This window comes from Microtus ochrogaster, linkage group LG8 (assembly GCF_000317375.1).
Source record: "Microtus ochrogaster isolate Prairie Vole_2 linkage group LG8, MicOch1.0, whole genome shotgun sequence".
In the NCBI taxonomy this organism is placed as follows: Eukaryota; Metazoa; Chordata; class Mammalia; order Rodentia; family Cricetidae; genus Microtus; species Microtus ochrogaster.
Window position 1 is genome coordinate 10,269,739 of NC_022033.1, and position 10,360 is coordinate 10,280,098.

At 50.4% G+C, this 10,360-nt stretch overlaps 1 protein-coding gene across 1 annotated transcript in view; it reads left to right on the forward strand.

Annotated features, from left to right (window-relative positions):
* Positions 1–10,360, forward strand: part of Kcng1 (potassium voltage-gated channel modifier subfamily G member 1) — a 19,816-nt gene that overhangs the window by 5,964 nt on the left and 3,492 nt on the right. Inside the window, exon 2 of the mRNA XM_005362845.3 lies at positions 7,845–8,644. Coding sequence (XP_005362902.1) covers positions 7,871–8,644 — 774 coding nt within the window. The 5' untranslated portion in view covers positions 7,845–7,870. The remainder of the gene's footprint in view (positions 1–7,844; positions 8,645–10,360) is intronic.

Below are 10,360 nucleotides of genomic sequence, written 5' to 3' on the forward strand. Positions count from 1 at the left end.
CTCTCTTGTTCTTTGACGAGGTCTTACTACATAGTCCTGGCTGACCTAGAACTCACTACGCTAGCCTTACATTCACAGAGATCTGTCTGCCTCTGCCCGCTGGATGCTGGGATTAAAGGCGTACTCCATAACGCCTGGCTATTTTATATTCGTAATGCCTCGAACTGAATGGTTTGAGATAATCCACACTGATATAGCCTTGTGGCTGTGGAAACCATGTGTTTAAAGGGGGATCAGATGACTAAAACTAGGGGCTGGCAAGACCGTGTCCCTTTCTGGTCTTTCAGAAAATACTTGACTTGCATGTTTTCGCCTCTGGTGGCAGCCTGCCCTTATGGCTCCCAATTCCCCCTCTGTCCCCAAAGACACTGGTAGCCTACAGGTTAGTACCCTTAGCGGCCTTCCCCATCTGCAGCCTCAGGCACTCCTGGCTGTGGAGTGCTCACCAGGTACAGGAATTGGATGTGTGTGCCTGGAGTGACTCTCATCTTCCCGATGTATGACTCCTGTGACGTCCGTCTGCACTGACCTCTGGGGTCTGATATGGGGGCCACTTCAATAGGGGGCCGGGCTCTGGGTACTGTACCCAGGTCAGTTCACACACTTGTCAGAGGACACACTGGTCAGGTCTGCACTGGCGCGCCTGTGAGATACTGCATTCTGCTGTCTCCTATGCTTAAGTCATATCCTGCCCTGTCCACCTTCCCTGCCTGTTGTCATTCACGCCTGTCTCAGCGCCACCTACTGGTCGCCTCTGTAAATGTCATCTCTGCGATCACCCTCCTCTCTAGTCCCTTCCCTGGGGCCCCACCCCTCAGTAAGTTCTGCCTACTCTGCCTCCAAGCCCACGGAGGCCATGCCAGTCCCCTCCACTTTTGCTAACCTTGCTCTTCCCATTGTAGTCTCTTGCCACCAAGTCTACCCCTGACCCTGCCCACAAAGCCCCGCCTCACATAGGATAAACTTAAGCTGTTCTCTGCAATGCACACAGCCTCTATACCTGAACCTGCTGACCTCCAAATGCATCTCCCACCTCCCTGCCCCTTCTCTGCCCAACCTCTCGACCAGCCCTTCACTCTTGACCTTCCAACCCTGGCTGTTCCCTCTACCCAGAGTAACCAACCCCAGGAATGGTAAGACTGACTGCTTCACCTGCACAAGGCCCTGCCCTGTGTCCCATCCTCTGAGAACCCCCCACTCCTCCAGACAATGTCACCAGCCCATAGTCACCCCCCACCATCACCCGGTTCCCACTCAACACGTCAGTCACTGTATCCTGAAGTCACTGGTGCACACATGTGGGAACCGTGTCCCTCTGGGGACTATCAGCTGAATGAGGACAGAGGCAGGATCTAGGTTACTCGCTGATGTATCCACGGACCCAGCATAGCATCTAATATACGGGAATATTCAAGAAGGAATGCATGGCTCCTTCGCAGCCCTTTTTCCAGCCAGCAGTCTCTCATGAGCCTCCTTAGCCCGCAGAAGCAAGTCTCACACACACACACACACACACACACACACACACACACACACACACACAATCCTTTCGGGCGGCCTAACTGACTCAGTGAAAGGAGAGACCTGACCCTTGGGAGGGATTGGGCTGGAGAAAGCAGCATTCGTGTGCAGGAAGCTGGCTGTGGGCCTGTTTGAGGAATGCGCTTAACTCTGAAGTCTAGAAATGCCAGCTATCCTCCTGTGCCCATCAGATTAGATATCTGTAGAACCGCAGCCTGGGAGAAGTGTTCTCAATTCCTCCTTCAGCTGCTCAGTGCTTTGACTCTCCTCCCAGTGAGCTCTGACTTGGAGGAGACTGTATCTCCAGCGCTCACGGGCCACTCTGGTCCAAATAGCCTCTTGGGACAACTCCATGTGAGAATCCCATTGTGAGCAGGGGACCCCAGGAGATGCTAATGGGGGGCCTCTGCCCAAGAGAAAGGGGGAGCGCAAGTGGCACTCCTCGAGAGAAGAGGGCTCGTGAATGCGCCTCGGAGGAAGCTCCTCTGCTTCCAGGCTGTTCTAGCCAAGTAGAACACAGCTTTCCTCTTGGTGGCACGATAAAGTGGCAGAGCTGAGAATCATGGCACTGTTGAAACTTAAAAGGGATTGTTCCCACGCCTCTGAGGGATCCCAGCAGGCTTAGCCCGAGGACATGGGTTCCAATTTAGGAAAAGCTCCCAGCCGCTCTAAAAGGCAGGCATTTGCCTTCAAACAGGTGTAGCCTAGTTTCCCAAAACCCCGTCTGTGAAGCTACAGCCTTCCCCAAAGATGAGGGAGTGGGGTGGGGCTAAGGCCCTGAGAAGAAACTCCCAGAAACGAGGCACCTTGAAGTGAGCACTCTCCCTGCTTGGGTTCCTGCTGTGCACCCTTGCAGGGGAGGGAGCTCCCTAAGCATCCTGTGCCCATGGAATTCTCCGATATTGGAAATGATCACCTCCACCGGCACCGCTTGTTTCCTTCAGGGACTGGAAGGAGCTATGGTTTGATTTGGTCCTCCTGTAGCTAGGACTATTTTGCTATGTAGTAGTGCAAAAACACTGCTCCTTCTGAGCAGTGGTGATACACACATGCCTTAAATCCCAGCACTCGGGAGGTAGAGGCAGACAGATCTATGTGAGTTTGAGGCCGGCCTGGTCTACAGAGTATGTTCCAGGACAGCCGGGGTTACACAGAGAAACCCTGTCTTGAAAAATAACAAAAAACAAACAGACAAACAAAAACACTGCTCTTGTCTCCAAAAGGAAGAAGAGACAGTTTGTTCTGAAGCCAAATCTTAGTGGTCACAGCCCAGGATAACAGATTGATGTTTCCCTAAATAGCATGTTCCACTATGGAAACGGTTGGATGAGATCTTATTAGTTACAGGACAGAGAAATCAAATATTTACCTATGATAATTTTTACCAAATGATTTGCCAAGTTATTGCCAAATGATTTACCAATGATAAATCAGAGTATTTGCCGGGTACAGCAGTGGGAGCCACAGGTAGGTGGGTCACAACAAACCTAGTGGTCTGGTAGAAAGCTATTCTAAGGGCTCGACAGTCACAAGGAGATTAGATCAGACACAGTTGTGGGTAATGAATGGCTTTCAAAGGGACTAAAAATAACCCAAGATCATTTGGTTCTGGTCTGCACCATTTTAACGATCCATCATCTTCCAAGTTCAGTCATTTTGCCTCATAGAATATTTAGCACAGGTAAGCCTCCCCTGCCCCTCTGTTTCTGTCTCTGTCTTTTTTTCCTCTCCTTTTAGGAACTTCAGTTCATATTAGCGAAGAACAGTCTTTTTTTTTTTTTTTTTTTTTTTTTTTTTTTTTTTTTTTTTTTTTTTTTTTTTTGGTTTTTCGAGACAGGGTTTCTCTGTAGCTTTGGTGCCTGTACCGGAACTAGCTCTTGTAGACCAGGCTGGCCTCGAACTCCCAGAGATCCGCCTGCCTCTGCCTTCCAAGTGCTGGGATTAAAGGCGTGCGCCACTACCGCCCGGCGAAGAACAGTCTTAAACATACAACTATCCTTCCTCCACCTCCCAAGTGCCAGGTTATCGGGGTATGCCAACATGCCAGTTTTTTCAGTGCTAGGCTAAGCCTGGGCTTCCTTCATGCTAGGCAGGCTCTCTACCAACTGAGCAACATCCTGAGCTGTTTGCTTTTGTTTGTTAAGACAGTGTCTCTGTGGACTGGAGAGGTGGCTCAGCAGTTAAAAGTACTGGCTGCTCTTTCAGAGAGCCTGGGTTCAATTCCCAGTATCCACATGGCAGTTCACAACCATCTGTAACTCCGGTTCTAGGGGATCTCACACCTCTGCCGATACCAAGCACTCATGTGCATGCATGCAGGCAATACACTCAAACATGTAAATATGCCACAAGTGGTGGTGCACGCATTTAATCCCAGTACTCAGGAAGCAGAGGCAGGCGGATTTTTTTTAATTCAGAACCAGTCTGGTCTATAAAGCAAATCTCAGGACAGCTAGGGCTACACAGAGAAACCTGTCTTGAAAATCATCAACAACAAAGCAAAACGTGTCTCTAGGGCTAGAGAGATGGTTCAGCTCTTAAGAGCACTGGCTGGTCTTCCAGGGAATCCAGGTTCAATCTCTAGCACCCAGATGGTGGCTCACAGACAGTTCATTATTCCAACTCCTTTGTGGGCACTACACACTTGCAGTGTAGACATATATGCAGACAAGACACCCATTCATGTTCAATAAATGTTAAAAAAAAAATACTATTTCACTACATAGCCCATTCTGGCCTTCAACTAGTGAGTTGTAGTAATCCTCCTGCCTCAACCTCCCAGGTGCTGGGATTACAGACATGCACTAACAAACCCAACTATGGATGGTGATCTTAAGAAGCCAAGTGTTCCCTAAGCATTATAGTGGAGACCTATAATTCCAGCACTTCTGAGACTGAGGCAGGAGGATCACAATTCTGAGGATACTCTAGGCTATGTAGTGAGATTGGGAGAGGGGCCAACCTGGGCTATGTAGTGAGATTGGGAGGGGGCAAAATATGAAATCTTTGCTTCTTTCCTATGTGTTTAGTTCTAAAAAGGCCTTTTGGGTGGCCCCAGGTCTCAAATGCCTGTATTGCAGGAAGGAAACGGGAGCAGAGTAGAGCAGGCATAAGGACTGTGGGAAGCGGCTGGGGCTGCAGGAGACTAGAGCCGGCCCGAAAGGGATTCAGGCCATGAATACACAGTACATGAAGTTTCTCAATTCTCAGAAGTATTCATGAACCTAGCTGAACCCCCGAGCTGGAGACGGTAAGCCGTCTCATTCCCTAGGTGCAGACCCTTCACTCTGAAGCTGGGAAGGAGTTGGTAATTGCTGCTGTTCTGACCTGTGTTTCCTAAAACTGGCGCATGCTGTTGCCTTATCTGTAGCGCAACATGCCCATCTGCGCTCTATGCACTACCATTCAGTTCCTGAACCTGGCAAAAGGCTAGAGATTGAAACACACAAAGACATACAGAGACACAGGTCATCCTTGAAACAGGAATGCCCCCTTTATTGTGTCCAGGGGCAGCTTATATAGGGATAGCCATGCCCCAGGCAAACCCACCAGAAATCACTCCCCTGCCATCAGGAACTCCTGAGGGTCTCGTGCTCAGAGCAGCTACAGGCTGTCTCAGAGCAGAGGAAAACAAGTTGTTTACAAGAAATTCAGGATCTGGGATTCACAGCTCCCAACACTTATCCACACAGTAAACGCTCTCCTCTAGCGAGTGGGTCTGGGATCCTTTATACCGCTGGGGGGGCGGGGTCCAGGGATGAGTCAGGCGTGGTACCTCCCCCCCCCCCAGCAGACGGCACCAGAAGGATACAAGCTTGCTCCAGAAGGATACAAGCTTGCTTGCAGATAATGATAAAACTGGATACACGGTGGGGCTAAGAAGATGGCTCAGTGAGTAAAGCACTTACCACTCTAGCGTGAGGATCCAAGTTCAGTCCCCAGCACTGAGTAATAAACCAGACATGGTGACATATGATTGTGATCCCAGCACAGGAGGATGGAGGCAGCCAGACCCCCGGGCTGGCCAGCTAGCCTGACTTAGAAACAGCAAATACATCTCCCATCCCAGTGAGAACCCATCTCCAAAAAAGAAAAAAAGGTGGATGGCTCCTGAGAAATGACACCCAAGGTTGACCTCTGATCTCCACAATATATATATACATACCTTCACATTATGGTATATGCATCTGTACATGTGTGCATGCATACCTGCACCGTCCACACTTGCGTGCGCATGCACACACTCACACAAAATGTATTTTAAAAGAAAAACATGACTATGCATGAGACCTAAGTTCAAATCCCACCTCCCCAGTAAAAAGCCAGGCACAGAGGAATGTGCCTGCAGCCCAAGTGCTGGGGGATGGAGAAAAGCAGATCACAGGTGTTCACTGGCCAGACAGCTGAGCTGAAGCAGCCAGCAAGCTTCTGATTCACTGAAAGATCCTTCCTCCGGGCAACAGGGTAGAGAGCCATGGAGGGGGACACCTGATGTCCTTCTCTGGCCTTAGCATGAATGCACATGAGGGCATGTGCACACACTTGCGTGCGTGCGTGCGCGCACGCTCACACACACACACACTAATTTAAACAAACCGGGTCAGATTTATTCTGAAGTACCAAAGGCTTCCTGGAGAAGCCAGTGTTGGCTCTGTCCTGTCCTCTTCTGGGGTCCTGAAGTTGACATTTGCCTGCAGACAAGCAAACCAGGCCCTGTTTTGGTAATCAGACATTCTTTGTCCATTGCCTCTCATGTGCCTGCTGCCTGTTTGTGGAAGCCATACAAGGTGTTGAGATAAACACTGAGCCCCTGGCCCTTGCCGGGCACTTAGCCCTTCCTGATCCCCTGGGTGGGTCACAGATTAAATTCATTTCACAGGTAAGTCACTTACCTGGCTGTCTGGCTGCAAAATCTGTCACCCCGAACCCAGGACTTTTCTACCCAGCACAAAGGATATTCTCAGCCCACATAGCTGGCAGGGCTGGCATGGGCACTGTAGGCCATTGAGTTAGCTGCCTCACTGACCCCTCTGCTGGAAGCTAGAACTCCCAGACACACCAGCCAAAGCTACCTCAGACATTGCCACATGTCCCAGTAGGATGAAGTTAGCTCCACCTGAGAGCCACTGGCCCCTGCCCAACTGTCCTCAGCTGGGCCAATCTGTTCAATGTTAGCTGGGCTAGGGATGCATGCTATGCTGGCAGAGTTGCCTACCCAGCATGCACCTGGGCTCAGGACCACTCTGATCCTCATGGACCCCAGTGACCTCAGAGCCCCTGTCTCCAATTCCCAACACCAAGAAGTTAGAGACTCAGGCTGGAGAAATGACTCAGCAGGTAAAGGCTTATGGATCAAGTCTGGTGACGGAGTTCCCTCCCCAGAGCCCATATGAAAGTGGATGGAGAGAACCAACTCTACCAAGCTGTCCTCTGGCTTACACACACATTCACACAGCACACAAACACACATACACACCCGCCACCACACACAACAATAAGTTTTTTTGATATATAAGTATATTATATATAATATACGTGGGGGCTAGAGAGGTAGCTCAGTGATTAAGAGCACTGGTTCCTCTTGCAGAGGGCCAAGATTCAATTCTCAACACTCACAAAACAATTTGCGACCACCTCTAACTCCATTTCAAAGGAAGCTACCGTCCTCTTCTGGCCTCCTTACGTACTGCACACATGTGATTCATATAGACAAGTAGGCACAGACACATACACATAAATAAAAGTATTTAAAGCCCACAGTAGCAGCCAAGCAGTGGTGGCACACACCTTTAGTCCCAGCACTCAGAAGGCAGAGGCAGATGGAACTTTGTGAGTTCAAGGCCACCCTGATCTACAGAGAAACTCCAGGACAGCCAGAGTTACACAGAGAAACCCTGTCTCAAAGAAAGAAGGAAACAAAAAAAAACAAAAACAAAAACCTCCACAGTAGTGTTTTTTAAATAAAATTAAAAATACATATTTACATATTCTTTTTTTAAAAAAAAGTCAAGGGTTTCAAACCTATGACCTTTGAGACCCAGACCGAAGAAGTGTCTTTATTTTTTTTAATATTTATTTATTATGTATACAATATTCTGTCTGCATGTATGCCTGTAGGCCAGAAGAGGGTACCAGGTCTCATTATGGATGGATGTGAGCCATTATATGGGTGCTGGGAATTAAACTCAGGGCCTCTGACAGAACAGCTAGTGCTCTTAACCTCTGAGCCATCTCTCCAGCGCTGGAAGTGTCTTTAGAATCCAGTCAGTGAGGGACTCAACTAAAGCTCGAAGTTCACCAAAGGTCTCTCTTTCCCTCCCCAGGCTCAAGAGGGATGTAAAGCCCCAAAATGACCCTGTTACCGGGAGATAACTCAGACTATGACTACAGCGCCCTGAGCTGCGCCTCAGACACCTCCTTCCACCCTGCCTTTTTCCCTCAGCGCCAGGCCATCAAAGGCGTCTTCTACCGCAGGGCCCAGCGGTTGCGACCCCAGGATGATCTGCATCAGGGCAGCTCACTCGGGGACCGCAGGCGACAGATCATCATCAACGTGGGTGGCATCAAGTACTCCCTACCTTGGACCACGCTGGATGAGTTCCCACTGACACGGCTGGGCCAGCTCAAAGCCTGCACCAACTTTGATGACATCCTGAGCGTGTGCGATGACTACGACGTGACCTGCAACGAGTTCTTCTTTGACCGCAACCCCGGGGCCTTCGGCACCATCCTCACCTTCCTGCGGGCTGGCAAGCTGCGGCTGCTGCGGGAGATGTGCGCCCTGTCCTTCCAGGAGGAGCTGCTGTACTGGGGCATCGCCGAGGACCACCTGGATGGCTGCTGCAAGCGTCGATACCTGCAGAAAATAGAGGAGTTTACGGAGATGATGGAGAGGGAGGATGAGGACGAGCCGCTGGACAGCGAGGACCAAGACACTGAGGGGCCATCCACCGGTGAGGGCCGCCTGGGCCGCTGTATGAGGAGGCTGCGGGACATGGTGGAGAGGCCACACTCAGGGCTGCCTGGCAAGGTGTTTGCCTGCCTGTCTGTTTTGTTCGTCACCGTCACCGCTGTCAACCTGTCTGTCAGCACCCTGCCCAGCCTGCGGGAAGAGGAAGAGCAGGTAAGACACTCTGTGACTCCCCTGGGCCGCCTCCCCTCACTGTGCTGATTGAAGAGCCTCAGTGGTGCCTGGCATCATAATGTGTGGCTGTGTTTGCATCTGTCTCCTCTGCCTCCCTCCTTGAGTCAGCAATTGTGACAAAGGGAATCAGTGTCCTATGTCCCCTACTCTCCCGTCCTGCGAGATCTAGAACCAAACCCAGCAAAGAGGAGACCCTCAGCCTCTTCTGCAGATTGCGTGAGTGAGGGAGTGAGCAAGCGAGGCCCCCATATGCCCATCTCTGAGCTGACCTAAATCCCCTCTTCCTTCTCTCTCTCTCCCTTCTATAGTAATATCCCAAGCACTTTTTCTTAGCCATGAAAACAATTTTTATCCGTAGGTCTGTGTATATGTGCATGTTCCCACTGGGTTAGCATGTCTCTGTGCACAGTAAGAAGTTGCACATAAGACATTGACTCCCAACCTGGCACAGGCTACATGCTCCTAAAAGCCATGGGAGCCAGGGGGAGGGTGGGTCTCTGCCCTCTGCCTCCATCTTACCTTCCCGCAGGTCTTCCTGTCACCCTGCAGGGGACGAATTCTCACACCCACAGCAGATAAGTACACTGGGGCAAGTAGAGCAGTTTGCTAAGTCTGCGTTCATGGAACCCCCAGCTGAGGACCCAGGATAACCCCACAGAAGTCCATGACTGCCCTACACTGCACCTCCCCAAACTGGACTTGGTTGAAATCTTCAGAAGTACGATGTTCTCCATATAAAAATGTGCACTAGGCTTTTCTTACAGATGAGAGAGAAATGTCTTTAGTGAGAGCTGGGTCCATGGGAGTGGTCCCCTAGTGAGTCTCCTTACCTGTAAGACCCCTGGGCCTTTGAGCTGTGACTCCTGCCCCACACATGAAGGAACAAGGTACACATTGTATAGGCATTTGGGCGATAAATTGGATCTTTTTCTGGATCAATCTTGTGTAGCCCAGGGTAGCCTTGAACTCGCAGAGATCCATTTACCCCTGTCTCCCGGGTCCTGGGATTAAAGGTGTGTGCCCCCACTCCTTGTACTCCAGTGGCTTTGCACTCTGATCTTCAGGCATGCTTCATTTATTAAAATACAAATAAAATATCACCACAAGGGGCTGTGTGAGAGGCCTCTTATACATACCTGGGGCTACTCAGGTACTCCAGGAAGGCTTCCTGGAGCAGAAGGGATTCCCACCTCCAGAGACTGGAGACATCAGAGTCCCTGGGGTCAGATCACATTCCCAGGCTGGGGTGCATTTGCAGAAAGACAGACTACAAAGGTTCTGTGAGAACCTGGCCATGATAGAGACCCTTCAGAAACTCGCCAGCTGGATCATCTGTAGCTTTCCAGAGCTCCAGCCTCTGGGGGGCTGTGTGCTAGAAGGATGCTGGGGGGGAGGGGTTAGGCTGCTTGAGTTTCATGGACTGCAGCATCTGTGTCCTGTATCAATATTCCAAAGTAGAAAGAAAGACTAACAAAAAGAAAGAAGGAAGGGCAGGGCAGTGGTGGCACACACCTTTAATCCCAGCACTGGGAGGCAGAGGCAGGTGGAGCTCTGTGAATTCAAAGCCAGCATGGTCTACAAAGCAGATTACAGGACAACCATGGCTGCTATACAGAAAATCCCTGTCTCGAAAAGAAGGAGGAGGAGGAGGAGGGGGGAAGGAGGGAGAAAGGGTGAGAAGGAAAAAAGGAGGGA